The sequence below is a fragment of the Podarcis cretensis genome (genome assembly GCF_951804945.1).
Source record: "Podarcis cretensis genome assembly, chromosome: 4".
Taxonomy (NCBI): domain Eukaryota; kingdom Metazoa; phylum Chordata; class Lepidosauria; order Squamata; family Lacertidae; genus Podarcis; species Podarcis cretensis.
In genome coordinates, this window is record NC_137173.1 from 57,392,530 (window position 1) to 57,407,328 (window position 14,799).

The window sequence follows — 14,799 nt, forward strand, 5'->3', positions numbered from 1 at the left end:
TTGGCCAGGGAAGCCCCGGCGCTGCGCAGGAGAGACGACATCTGCCCGTGGGAGCCGGGCTGGACAGAGTTGTAGTCCAAAGCGTCTGGAGTGCCACCCACGCTTCCAGAAGATGTGGGATGTGTGTTGATGCTACTGCCTTTGGGAAGGATTTATCAGGGGATGCTGCTTCTTTCCCAAGAGGTAGCAATACAATTTAGCATAGTTTTGCTGTTCGGGGTGTAGTCCATGGCATGCCAGTCAGTTCATGGTGCATAATAATGGTCTATTTGGGGAAACAGGTCATCACACGCCCTTCTTATTGAGTGGATACCAGCATTGACATTAGAATGTGTCTTCCTGGTCAAGCAAGTGGTATATGCAGCTTTTAAAATTTCAGTTTTAAACTGAGAGCTGTCTTGTTGAAATCCAAAAGTGGTACTTCATTTGTTGATGTTAATTAATTTGATTTCATGTAGAGCCACTTCTGAAAATACTCCAGTTTTACCTTTGATGTATTTGTACTTATGTATTCAAAACAACCCTAAACAGTTAAGTCAAAAGTAAAACAAACATGCCTCTGATGTGCAGCTAACCATTTAAAAGCAACATTGGAAAAGACGTTAGGACAGGTTTCTTATGCTTTTAGAAGCAGCAACTTGGGAAAATATAAATTTAGCAGAGTCATGAGAGCAGTTACAGGAAATTGCAGAACACTTTAGTACTGCCAGTACTTTTTTGCTGCAGTCCTCACTCTGGTTCCCCTGCAGTTGTTTTGGTGCACTACCAGCCCCAACCATAACTGTCAACTTTTCCCTTTTTTAAAGGGAAATTCCCTTATTCTGAATAGGATTCCTTGCAAGAAAAGGGAAAAGTTGACAGCTATGGCCCCAACCCACACTCAGCTGAGAGTAAGTCCTATTCTAAAACAACAGAATTGTGCTGTTGGATGTATAAGGGCTCCTTAATGTATCTTGGAGAAAGTGTATATTAGACAAAACTTAAACGAACAATGTGTAATCCTGAGACACCTTTGTGTAATCACTAGCCAACATAATCTAATCAGAACCACAGGAACATAGTTTAACATATGTATAGTTTAATATATGCATGAAGCACCTCTCTTTTATAGGTATGCCTCTGGCCGCTGCTTCATCACACAGTATACTGTTCAACATGAGCTGATTTCTGGAATGATCACACCACCAAGTCAGCACTTCATGATGAATGTGGAATGCATTAATGGCTTGTCCATACTTCAGTTTGTCCCGTGCCTAGAAAGCATAGGCCAGAGTGGTTTTCTGCTTGTACTGTGCTTTCTAGGCACTGGTCCAAGTGGTTTTGCCGTTGCCCTGCTGCTTTCCCCCAGAAAATCCGCTCTTTCGTGCTGAATCAAAAAGCACTTTTCAGGAGCAAAAAGATGTACAAGAGAACTATATTGTGTGTGTGAACTATGTAGAAAAAACAAGTACTCAAGCTCCATTGATTCTAGAATAAAATGTGTGCACGTAGCCTCAGGCCCAAACCTTTTTATATTTGCTGTTAGTGAATCCCACTGCATTTAGTGATACTTACGCCCCAATAAGTGTGCATAGGATTTTAGTCTTCAGTTTCATCAAATCCAAATTGTAAAGTTGGAGGGTCCCTGGGGGTCATCTAATCCAACCCCCTGGAATGCAGGAATCTCAACTAAAGCATCTATGACAGATGGCCATCCAGCCTCTGCTTAAAAACCTGCAAGGAACAAGAGTCCAGAACCTCCCGAGGGAGTCCATTTCACTGTTGAACAGCTCTGACTGTTGGAAAGTTCTTCCCGATGTTTAGTTGGAAATTGGAATCTCCTTTCTTGTAACTTGAAGCCAGTTTGCTTGCTTGTTTATTCATGGACCATAAATACTATTTAAGTTCTAGGATTCAATCTGATACATATCTACACAGAAGCCCCTCTATACTTATTAGTACAACTCCAAGGTAATTTGTGCATGGTTACAGCTTTAGGCTGCATTCTTATGCATACTAGGAAGTGATGCCCATTTAACTAAACAGGACTTATTTCTGAGTAAACATGCGTACAGTTGGGTTCTTGTTCTCTGTCCTGTTTATACTTACACTGTAAAAACAGTATGTATTCTGGGAGCACTGTATCAATAACAACAGCAGCAGTAAGCTAGTATTTTTAGCTTATGAGCTAAAAAGAAACTTACAGGAACACTGAGCTTCAGTCGTTGCGCATCTCACATACTCGGCTTAGAAGATTTAAAAGCCACTGATGCAATCTCATATGTATTTGGGTTGACTTTGTTAGCAGCAAGAGAAAAAGATTGTACGTGTTCAGGAGAATGATCTTTTCAGTTGTCACTGCCTTCCGCACCTCAGAGATGCCCTGCATTTGCAAGCTGATAGGGAAGTTTTGAAGTGAGTGGCCATAATATGGATAACTAAGGTTGCCGTCTGTTTTGCAGACATAAGCTTCGTGGCAGACATTTAACTGGCGTGGTTTGGAAAGCTGCCCCTGTTGGGTTTCTGCCTGCCAGGCAGCTGCCAAGTCGAGGCAGCCAGCAATCTCTTTAAAAGACAATGGCATGGCTATGAGCTCCCCTCGCTAGACCAGTTCCCTGGTGGTGTGGCCAAGACAAGGAGGCATATACGGTTTTCTGATCAGGAAGCCGGATTCTCTCTCTGGCGGCAGTTTTGAGCCCTGCCGCCTCGGGCCCTGCCTGGGAGCGCCTTTCTTTCTCAGCTGCTGCCGTCAGAGCGAGAGGGAGGCGGCCCTGGCGGCGAGCCGAGCAGGTTCTCCTGTCACTATTTGTAGCAGCAGCGCACCAGAACTGGCTCGGCTTGAATGAAGCGAGACCGCACCCGGGAGCGGCGCCTCGACCAGGAAGTGGCTGCCGAGGCTGCCAGGAAACGGCGCCTCCGCCTCGGAGCGCAGAGAGCTGTAGAGGTGAGGAGACGGTCGTCGTCGTCCCTTCAGGTGGGACTGACCCTCCGAGAGGGAACAATGCGGGCAGGGGGAAGGCGGGAGCTTGGGGGCGGGGGCGCGTTCGGCTAGGAAGCGCCTCCTTTCTGCCGGAGCCCTGAGGGGGAAGCAGCGTGTGCTCTGCCGGCGCTGCACCTGCCGCTGATGGAGACGCCTGGAAACGGAGTTCCCCTTCGATGGACATCAGAGCGGGGGCGACGAGGAGGAGGCTGGGGCGCGCGGGCGCGTTTGGGCTCGCTTGCTTTGTGTCGTCACTCTCGCACACACACACGCGCGCGCGCGCTCTTTTAGGGCACAGTCTCCAGAGAACTTAAGGCCGTTAGCCTCTCCGGCTGCAAGCCTGTGCCCCCTTATAACCTAGGAACAGAATCGCAGAATTGTAGGGTTGGAAGGAACCCCGATAGTCATCTAGTCCAACGGCTGGACTCCAGCCCCCTGCAGTGTTGAAATAAATCCCATGTAGTTTCGTGGGACTTGCTTTTGAGTAGACATAGAATTTTTTTGAGTAAACATAGAAACGTTTCCGTGTGCGGCTCTGGCTCTGGCTCTGGCCAGAGCAGCGATGTCACGCTGGCCACGTGACCCGGAAGTGTCTCCGGACAGCGCTGGCCCCTGGCCTCTTAAGTGAGATGGGCGCACAACCCCAGAGTCTGTCAAGACTGGCCCGTACGGGCAGGGGTACCTTTACCTTTACCTTTTAGAATCCCATGGTGATGCTCTTTAGCTCATTTGCCCATTAGGTAAAGGTAAAGGTACCCCTGCCCGTACGGGCCAGTCTTGACAGACTCTGGGGTTGTGCGCCCATCTCACTTAAGAGGCCAGGGGCCAGCGCTGTCCGGAGACACTTCCGGGTCACGTGACATCGCTGCTCTGGCCAGAGCCAGAGCCAGAGCCGCACACGGAAACGCCGTTTACCTTCCCGCTGGTAAGCGGTCCCTATTTATCTACTTGCACCTGGAGGTGCTTTCGAACTGCTAGGTTGGCAGGCGCTGGGACCGAGCAGCGGGAGCGCACCCCGCCGCAGGGATTCGAACCGCCGACCTTTCGATCGGCAAGCCCTAGGCGCTGAGGCTTTAACCCACAGCGCCACCTGCGTCCCCTCATTTGCCCATTAAGTTCGATTAAAAGGAAGGGTGGGTGGGTGTAAGCTTCAGTAGAACCCAGGGGCCCCAGGAACTTTACTTGCCTTCCTGGCAAACAACAACAACAAAACCCCAAACCCTACCTTTCCCCCCCCCCTCAATCCCTCAAAATCTGGTGTTATGACTGCTTTTATTACTGTTGTATATATTTGTGGTTTCCCCCTATATTATTAGGTTAAGTGTCCGAATATGGTCAAAGTGTTCTATGTACAGTATAGTCTTTTAAATAAATAAGCAAGCCACTTTAGTGAAGTGAACACAGGAAATTGTCTTGTAGTGAGTCATTAGTCCATCTAGGTCAGTATATATATCAACATAGACTAGCAGTGGCTTTTCAGGATTCCAGGCAGGGGACTTCCCCCAGACCTACTTGGAGATGTGGGATTGAACCAGGAACAGTTGCTATATCACCGAGCCCTTTGGGGTTCCATTAAAGAGCACCAAACTGTCATTTAATGTTCGTCTTTTGTCATGGGAGGTGCCATTTTAGGTGCAAAAGTATTTCAAGCAGGGCCAAAGGATTTCACTTCCACCTATTGGTGTACTGCAGGTGGAAGTTGTATTCATGGGGAAATCACCCAGAGGACACTCCCTTGCCAGGAGTCATAGCCCAGAAGAAGCTTAAGGGCAATGGATTTGTTGCTGAACAAATTTGCATAGTTGTGTCTTATGACAGATGACCATACATGTAGAATATTCAGGATATCTTTCTAAAGAATCTTGGTTACACAACTGAGTTTAACAGATCCAGTCTTCGATGGCACTATTTTCCCATGTCTTGCACATTTATTTGCACGCATCTGCAGTACTATTCTTCAGATATGATACAATCACTTCACCAGCTTGATCCTCCTGAAGAGCTGAGATAAAAACAAAAGGTACTTTTTCGGATGTGTTTAGTTGAACTTGGTGTTTGCAAATCCAATTGGATCAAGAAACATCCTAATTTGGCATCGAAGCGGGAAGGTTCAAAACAGGAAGTCCGCTTTTTGTAAATAGACTGAAGCAAAAACCTTGTAAGCTAATAGCCTGGAAAATTATTTTGTAAAGGTCGAAATTTCCTTCATTTATAACCACTAAAATCCCCAACTTGACTGTTTAAGTCTACAGGAGAGGGAGTAAAGAAAAATAAGTTTCCACCGTCTCAAACCTGGGAACGGGGGTCAGAGACAGAAATTGTTTGAGACGTCCATTGACTGTGAATGGAACATTTTGACAGATAGCTAAAAAAAAGAGAGAAACAAATTGATTCCAATGTTGCCTTTTGCATTCTAAAGAAACAAAATACTCAAAAATTGAAAGTAACTTTCTTTTGTTGGATATGCTTTAAAAAGACGGTTACAAATAGAAACTGTCTCCTCTAGAGGGAGCTTGTCAAATTGTTGCTGCAGCTTACTTGGGACTTCACAGCTGCGAGATTAAGATCGTGGAAGCAGACAGCGACCTTGAATAAAAATGTGTTTGGAGGAAGTTTTGGTGCTTGCTTTCTGCAAGACGAGTGCTTTGTTGGAGCAGCTGCACGAGAAGATGGATTTGATGAATGAGAAGTTGGATTTGATGACTGTTGCAGTCAGGGAATATGAACAAATAGGGAATACTGACGCAGAAATTATACAGAGACCAACTCAGGAAACTGGTTCGACTGTGCAAATGCAAGGGCAGATGATAATGGAAGAGGTTGCGATGGTACCTCAAGCAATACAAATGGAGAGATCTGAGGCCCTGCAGGAGCATAAGCCGTTGTTTTGGAAGATTGAATTTGGAATGGGCCTGTGGGAGTCTGGAGCTGAGGAGGCTCTTAAACTTGGAGGGACTTTGAAATATGTTGTTAAATATTTTTTGGATTATATTGATGACTGTGGGGAGTGGGACTGTGGGGAATGGGCTGATTTGATGAGGGGAGATGGAGATAATTATGGGCTGAAATCCCCCAGAGACCTACTCCTCAATGAGTATAAACAAGAAGAAGAAGATCTGCAGAAGGGGCATGGAAGAGATTTAAGAGCCTCGGACATAAGACTACCAGGTTGATGGACTAAATGGAATGGACAGTAAGGACTGACATAACCCGAGACCAGGAATAAGGGACGTTGGATGAAAATTGGAAAGTCTATAAAGAAATTTTTTTAATTTGGGGAATTAGTGTAAAATTAATGAATATTAGGGAAAATGTTGGAATGAAACTGTCTGGCTCTAGTAGAAATGATATAAGGAGTTATGTATAAATAAGCATTAAGTTTCAAGGTGCTTTACGGCAAGATAAGGTTAAACAAAGTAACGCAAATTTTTAGCAGTAATGTTATAGAATAAGGTAAAATTGGATTATGAATAGGTGAGAATGTAAAGTTACAATATATTAAGATAAATTATTAAGATAAAAGCAAAAATGGAAAGGATTTGCTGAAACTGCTAATTGAACTAGAATACAAAAGGGGGAGGTGTGAGGAGGTCAGGGAAATAAGTAAATGAAAGACAAGACATGGAAAGATTGAAATGCTTTTAATTGTTTTTATTTTTCTGTATTTTGTATTTTCTTATTTTCTTTTTCTTTTTTGTAACATTTTTAAAACTTTAATAAATATTATTTAAAAAAATAAAAAATAAAATTATTGCTTTCAAATTTACTTTCTTTCTTTTTTTGTTCTCTTCTCATAACTACCATAGCTGAGAAATATTGTTGTAGCATGATCAGTAACACTTTTCTTTTCTTTTTTGGTTTGTTTCTTTTTTATTAAAGATTTTCTTGATTTACAAAAGTGCTTGCAATGTCTCTCTCTCGTATTCCCCCCCCCCCCATTTAACATTTTTACAAATCAGTTTCATTTGCTGAGACATTAGGAAGAAAAGGGGGAAAGAGGTGGGGGGGAGATGGGGTCGGGTGGAGATATTTCTATTTTACTTACTATATGTAGGGTTTGGTGTCAGCGTTTGTGCAGGTTCTTTGCTGTTCGCTTGTGTTCCTTTGGTGGTGAGAGATGTTGGGGTTGGCCTAGGGTGTGGTTATTCATAGGAACACTTTTCTTATAAAAATATGTACCAGGAAGAAGAATCAGCCACTCATAGTGATGGTCAGTGACACCAAAGGAGAAATGTAAAGGACATTAATCAATGTGACAGTTGGTTCTGTTGAAAACCTGGAACCAATACCTGAAGCACCTGAATAATTAATACCTGAAACCGATACTCAAGTAAATGGCTGAACTTCCACCTGGGATTCGCTTGATCACTTTATTTACAAGAGACCAGTGGTAAGTTATAGTCTATTGCTTTGGCCTGGTCAGGCTTTGTCTTCCTCTTAAATAAATCTCAATGCAAATATTAAGTTCTAATAAGAATGAACAGTGATGCATTTTGCTTAAAGGTGTATTTCTGTACAGACTTTACATTATAATCATCACTACAGTCGTACCTTGGTTGATGAACACCTTGTGACTTGAACGTTTTGGTTCCCGAATGCCACAAACTTGGAAGTGAATGTTCCAGTTTGCAAATGTTCTTTGGAACCCGAACATCCAATGCGGCTTCCAATTGGCTGCAAGAGCTTCCTCAGCCAGTCGGAAGCCGCGCCTTGGTTTCCAAATGTTTTGGAAGTCGAACAGACTTCCGGAACGGATTCCGTTCAACCTCCAAAGTACCTCCGTACTATTATGCTTGAAAAATTGAAAAGGATACCTGTGCTTTGCATTGTGCTTGGGAAGAGAAAGGTCCTCCTTTAAACTGAATTGTGAAGTTCGAATTTGGTGTGTGGGTGTGTATATGCGGAGTGTGTGTGTGGGTGTGTGGGTGTGTATATATATATATACACACCATACACACACACACACACACACACACACACACACACACACATATCTATCGATAGATAGATAGATAGATAGATACACACACTTATTTCTAACTAATATTGCAGTATAACTATGGGACATGTTTCCACTTTGACAAGCCCCACTCTCGCTCCTTAAACCCAGGTATACTTAAGGTTAGGGTTGTCATCTGACCAGAAAGAAACTGGCCTTCTCTTACACCTTTAACAATACCATGATGTGCAAAAAAAAGCCAGGTGAAGCTTTCCACAGCATGGAGTTCGGCAGGTGACAATATTTATGTTCCGGTCATCAAGCTACAGAAGCAGATTGAAGAGCTGGCGGCTGTGCTTATCATCTGGCTATCACACCTCCCAGAACTGCCATGCAACAATTGCCACCGATTCCTGGAAGCTGCTTTGACTCAACCAGCCACAGCAGCGTTGGTGGCTGCCTCTTGGCACAACCTCTGGGCTTGATCCCAGTTGTGTCTGACATTTGCCAGGGATTAACTGCTGGGGGTGGGTTATGTGTCCGTGTAGCAGCTTTGAAAGATCACCCTACCACCCCAGCCGCAGTCATCCCACCCCATCACCCCAACCTCATTAATAATAATAACATTTTCTGGAAAAGATAAAAAGGCACCACAACTGTTCATCTCAGTACTTTTGTTTTGTTTTTTGGCATGGTTAGAGTATTGTGCAATGAAAACGGAAATTGCTTAACCTGTTGTAGTTAACCTTTCACTCTTGTTTGATTTAGCTTCTACATCAGTGTAAATATTGGAAATAAATAAGAGAAACTGGATTTAACAATGGAACAGCCTAAAATGATTGCAAGTGTATAGCTGCAAATCATGGAATTATAAATGTTTGTTCTGTTCACAGGTACAGGGCTCTCACATTTGTCCTGACTTTTATGCTGTATGCTAGTTTCCACTTATCAAGGAAACCAATCAGTATAGTTAAGGTAAGTAACAAGGCAGTGGCATAGCGTGGGGGGTGCAGGGGGGGCCGGCCGCACCGGGCGCAACATGGGCGGGGGGCGCACTCGCACTAGCAGCTCTCTGCCCCTACTAAAATCCACAGGTTAGGGAGCCCACGCTCGCTCGGCTTGGCGAGGAGGTCGCGGAAGGGGGAGAGCAAAGCCTTCTGCCGCGGGCCAAAAAAGGAGAGGAAGCCGGGCGGGCGGGCGGGCGGGCGGGCTGGCGGGGGTCTGGCTGCGCCTGCTGCTGCCGTTGCCGCTGCTGCCGGGCTTTGACAGCTTGGCGAAGCGTAGGGAGAGGAGCTTTATGGTAATTGCGGCTCTCTCTCCACTGGCCTTCTGGGTAGTGAGCCGAGCCGAGCAGGGAGTCTGGCGAGGGGGCGGGAAGAGACTTTCCCCCCTTTTTTCCACCTCGCCTGGTCAAAAAGGAGAGCGGAGTCTCCTCAGGGCGCCCTCAGGCAGGGCAGGGCAGGGCAAGGCAAGCAGAGCGAGGAGGAGAGAGAGTGGGGGGGGGGAAGCAGCCAGGAAACGCCGCGGTGTGGAGGGGGAATCAATTAAGGAGAGAAAGCGAAAAGCCTTGGAGAAAGGGAAAAAAGGAAAGAAAAGAGGCAGCTCCGGGAGAGCGCGGGGGAAAGAGAAGCCTCGCTGCTGCTGCTTGGGAGAGTAAATTACTGTACTTGCCTTGCCCCGGGTTAGGGGGCGCAAATTACTTGCCTTGCCCCGGGTTAGGGGGCGCAAATTACTTGCCTTGCCCCGGGTGCTGACAACCCACGCTACGCCGCTGTAACAAGGAAATGTCTTTCTAACATATCTGACATCACACAAGGAAGTACGGTACATTTTAAAGCTACATAAAAGTCTTGTTACCATATGCGTTACATTACAGCAATAAAATGTGACATGCTGTATAGTAATAAAAAGACATTAAAATGTTCATAGTGATTGAGAGCCCACATGGAACATCCAGTATCTAGAAGGGCTTCTGTACTGTGTGTACTATAAGTAGGTGTCTCATTGTCAAGATGCCCATGATCTGTGAAAATATACAAAGGCTATGTGTACAAAGGCAAATCAAAAGTGTCATTTATAGTGCTGTGAAATTGAAAATAAGTATGTACTCAATCTCCAGATTTTGCCAGACTGTCTCCTCATGTTCAAAGCAGGTAATCAAATTCCTACCCAGACCATAATCATGTTGCTAAGGCTCAACATTTCAATCCATGGCAACCAATTCTATTGGGATCCAATTTGTGTCTCATCTTTACTCATCTTTCGCTTTCTCTGTCCTAGCTAATTCACAATCTCTCTGTTTTATTATTTTGCTGTTTACACTCTCACTTCTGCCAAGGAGCTCAGGATGGTATACATAGTTTTTTCAAGCCCCTTCATCATTTTATCCTTACCACCTACCCCTGGTAGCTTGCACTGAGAGAGTGCTATTGGCTCAAGGTCAGCCAATGAGCTTCCTGTCAGAGTGGGGATCTGAACCTGATTTTCCCTGATTCTAGTCTAATATTCTAACCACTACCACACAAGCATGTTTCTGCGGTCGTTCCTCGTCCATCCAGAACTGTGCATGTTAACTAGGAACAAAATGAATGGATCAAGAATAAGTATACCGTGCCCTCCAGATGCTTTGACTCCTAATTCCCATCAGCCCCAGCCAGTGTCACCAGTGAAAAAATAATGTGAGAGTTGTAGTTCAGCTACATCTGGAGTGCACCCCTGCTCTAATATATCATTTCTGCAGACTTGTTAAGCAATCAAATAATGCTCTACAGGAACACTCACACAACCAAACCTCCAACATGGCAGTTATAGTGTTCCTGGACAACAATATCAAATTATATATAGCCAAGACTATTAAAATAATATATACGGTAATTTCAACCTTTGAAATATTCCTGTATCACATTTCTTCAAGGCAGTGGAGCAAGGCTGTCATGGATCTGCTGGATCCAAAACAAAACCATTCCAGCTAGACTGGAACTGGTACAGGAAAAAGAATGAAATAGCTTCCCTGTCCACCTTTGGATACAGAGGCTAAGCCACACTGCCTCACTGCTCCTGACTGGAGCTTAGCATGGTTCTGTTGTTCTATTTAAAATCTGCTTATGTTGACAACTTTCTGCCTGTATTTGATTTCTTTTACTAGTCCCACTCTTTATTGTATGGAAAACTGACTCGAGGCATGCAAGTGATTGAGTCATACTCTGTCAATTTTTGTCTCTTATTGCTTATCCATAAGAAGGATGAGGCCTCATGGAAATTTGCAGTCTCTTGACATAACTAAATTTTCTTTAAAAAAAAAAAGCTTGCAAAGCTGGATTTCATTGAGGTTATTATTCAAACCTTTTTAAGGTTTTTGACTGGTAAATGTTTCTAAACAGCAAAACCTATTTTGAAGAGGGCCAGCCCAGGATGTTTTGCTCCAATACAGTCCCTCACAGTTCTGGGCCTGTGCTGCTTCTCTGCCTGTGCCATCATCTGCACCTCTGCACCCCATGGGCACAGCAGGGAGAACACATGGAAGCACAGAGGAGGTGGCAGCAGCAGTAAGCAGTAAGCAGTATGTTCCTCGGGCCCAGATCTGCCGTCTGAGGCAACAGTCTCAACTTGCCTCGTAGGTGGGCTGGCCCTGATTTGAAATATTGGTAAAGTAAAAATAGTTTATTTGGTTCTATGCAATGAGGTGTTCTGTTAGATTGATTGTATTACTTAAATTTAGGGAGAACTACATAAGCACTGTAATACTCCACAAGTTATCGAGCATAACACCTACAAAGAATATGCCATCCAGATTCAGCCTGTTAAAAAATTTGCTAATGAGTCACGCTGTGGCTGGGAGCCATTTGGTAAGTAGTCTATCCCCCACCCCATAAACTGGAATATAATCTAAAGGGAAAATTTGTATTGTTTTGTTCTGCAATTCCTCACAGTTCTGTGCACTCCTGCACATAGGAACTGGTTTGTGGGGCATGGTGGCTGGCAATAGGGGGAAGAGAATTCCCAAACTTTGTTACAGTGCTAGTGGAGACTCGGGCATGCTTGAAACTTCACACTGTGCAAGATGTTCCACTTTTTAAAGCCCTGGTATAATTCTGGAGACTATAATGAATGCCCGTTATATCAAGCTGATCAATTTATTCATGAATGGTACAAACTGTGCAGGTATATAATTTGATTAAACACAATTTGCTTAAGGAGCAAACTATCGTTTTAATCTGCTAGAATCCCTCTTTGAAGTTGCAAAGAGACTGAAAATGTATTGTTTAGACTTTTTAATGGCTATTTGTGCCTTAAAAATTCAATCTCATGAACTTTAACAAACATGTGTTCCTAGATAAGAGCAACTACAAACAGTTGTTGGGAGCCCTGGATTATTCATTCCTATGTGCTTATGCAGTTGGGATGTATCTGAGGTAAAATTCATTTACTCTTTTAAAAATCCCTTTTCATGCTTTCAAGTTGTAAATATATGATTACTTAATCTCTGATCTTCTACTGTGCTCAGTTGCTTACAAGCTTTTGAGGAGCGGAGGAAGGAATTATTGAAAAGAATAAAATTTAGGAGACTGTGCCCTAGGATTTAGGAATGTAGATTCTAGAGTACAGAATATTCCCTATTACAGTAGCTCACCAAAGCTGCTTAAAAAGGAATAAATTCAAATCCTGTCCCTACTGTGGCTGAGAAGAATCAATCGTGATTTCAGATGAGCACTATCAGCTCATGACTTTGATTCTTGTTACTGAATACAAACCAAAATGTTTGGCTTGAAATATGAAAACTGAATACAAACAACTCACGATAACGCAACTTTGTAAAGTTTCTCAAATTGTTCTTTTTATTATAGTGCTACTACATTGTCATTTGTAAACTCTGCATTTTCTGGATTTTAACCATAGCTTACCATGCAAATGCCCATGTAATATCTTCAGATTTTTCGGGTTATATATGCTCAGCATGCTTCAAAAATCAATCCCTTTTTATTTTTCCTGAATTCAAAGTGGCATAATAGGTGAACGTTTGCCTATCCGGTATTATCTCACTGGAGGGATGTTTGCCAGCGGACTCTTCACTGCCATGTTTGGATTTGGTTACTTCTATAATATACACAGCCTGTGGTTCTACATCGTGGCTCAGGTAGGCACACCTGTGTTTCTTTTCTCACTTGGAATTTTCAGACATGACAAAATAAGAACTGCCTTTCTGGAACTGCCTCAAAATCCACATAGTTTCCCATGACAACCTGTCCATAGCACCTCCTGTTCCAAAGGATACTGCAGGGGTGAGGAACATCTGGCCTGCAAGCCAGTCTTGACCTACTAGGGGTTCAGATTTGGCCCATGAAGCTGTCTTCCCTCATCCATGCCCACCTGCCTCACACATGATGTTAGCTGTGACATCAGGTGTGGGCCTAGTAGAAGTGCAGCTGCCAATGCACAGTCAGGAACTTTAAAATGTGTTGGCCAGGGAAAGCACTACTAAGTGTTGACCTGTTAGGAAGTCTATGACTTCTCTTTCATGCTGGCAGCCCACAAGCTGTGGAAGCTGCTCTAGAGGAGCTTTTCCCAATCTGGCACCCTCTAGGTGTGTTAAACTGCAACTCCCAGCAACTCACCATTGTCTGTGCTGGCTAGGGCTGATGGAAGTTGCCATCCAAAACATCTGGAGAACAACAGGTTGGGGGATGGTGCTCTAGAGCATTTGGGAATAAATGGATGGTCATTATTCACTTGCGATCATTGGGACTGGCAAGTGTAGGGGGGAGAGTTGACATTGCTGTCTAGGAAACAAAGAATATATAACAATGAGGATTGACTAGGCTGTGCAAGCTTTGTGGTCTTTGATATGTTTAACACAACTTTGAATATTATTTTTAATGTTGGCTTCTTGGACATACTGCATTATCTGGTGAAACAGTTGTTTCAAGATAACTATTGCAAAGTTTTCAAATTTCAGATGGCTAATGGATTGGTGCAAACTACTGGCTGGCCCAGTGTGGTTACCTGCATTGGCAACTGGTTTGGGAAAGGAAGGTAAATCTTTTATAATCTGTTTGCCTTGGGTGGGGTTGGACACACTGCAAACTAAGTGAAATAGACTGCCTCATAACTCAGTAACTCACAGATTTTAAAAGCTATGTTTTACAGTGAAGTTGTGCCATTTAACATTCCTTGTTAGTGTAATCAAAGACAGTAACATATTAAGCGATTTGAAGTTCCTGAGGGAAAAGTGATAGCATGAGAAGTGTATATGGGGTCTTTGTTGACACATAAGCATAAAGGCATGTTAGAGGCACAACCTACTTGATACTGAAGCACTTAGCTGAGAATATAGGAAATGTCTTGGAGATTAAGGATGCCATTCTTCAAGACTACTCACAGGTTTTGCCAGCCATACATACTGGTCATGTGCCTGTTCCTGTCTGCTGCTTTGGATTTGAATAGGAGCACTTCAAGTTGAAGAAACCTGCATTTCAGGACTGCAGGGATGAGTAGCCCAGAGCAAGCCCTGAGACTAGACAAAGTGAAGCAACTGCTCCCAGATGTTTCTCTGGCTGCTTGCTTGTTGCTGACCTGGGCTGGTCTCAACTACTTGCCATCTTCCAATATGTTATGGGGAGTGCTGCTTTGAAATGCTCTTCTCTAAGCAAGCAGGCAGAGAGGCAGACAGCATAGGCCACAAATGCTAGCAGGCACTGCTCCGCTCACATGATTCATGCAAGTGCTACTTCTGCTGCACTGCAGTTTTTTGTTTGAGCAGGTAGCAAGCGGGTGCCAGGCAGAGGAAATGAATGATGGCAAGATGTTGGAGGTCACAGCTGTGTTGTGCCACCTAACCTACCCTGCACCCTCTATCCTAGCCTGCTACTCTATGGTGTGGTGGAGGACGCTATCCCAACAAAGT

General features: G+C 44.0%; 1 protein-coding gene across 3 annotated transcripts in view; it reads left to right on the forward strand.

The window, feature by feature from the left end:
- Positions 1–12: 12 nt before the first annotated feature.
- The window catches only part of SLC37A1 (solute carrier family 37 member 1), a 32,819-nt gene continuing 18,032 nt past the window's right edge, over positions 13–14,799 (forward strand). Inside the window, exons 1-7 of one of the 3 annotated variants that reach the window (XM_079974568.1) lie at positions 13–183; positions 7,142–7,349; positions 8,792–8,873; positions 11,617–11,743; positions 12,232–12,310; positions 12,897–13,032; positions 13,852–13,928. In XM_079974568.1, the coding sequence (XP_079830694.1) occupies positions 7,294–7,349; positions 8,792–8,873; positions 11,617–11,743; positions 12,232–12,310; positions 12,897–13,032; positions 13,852–13,928 (557 nt within the window). In that variant the 5' untranslated portion in view covers positions 13–183; positions 7,142–7,293. Of the gene's footprint in view, positions 184–1,089; positions 2,954–7,141; positions 7,350–8,791; positions 8,874–11,616; positions 11,744–12,231; positions 12,311–12,896; positions 13,033–13,851; positions 13,929–14,799 lie in introns of those variants that run through there. The other 2 variants (XM_079974569.1, XM_079974567.1) reach the window with 2 other exon arrangements.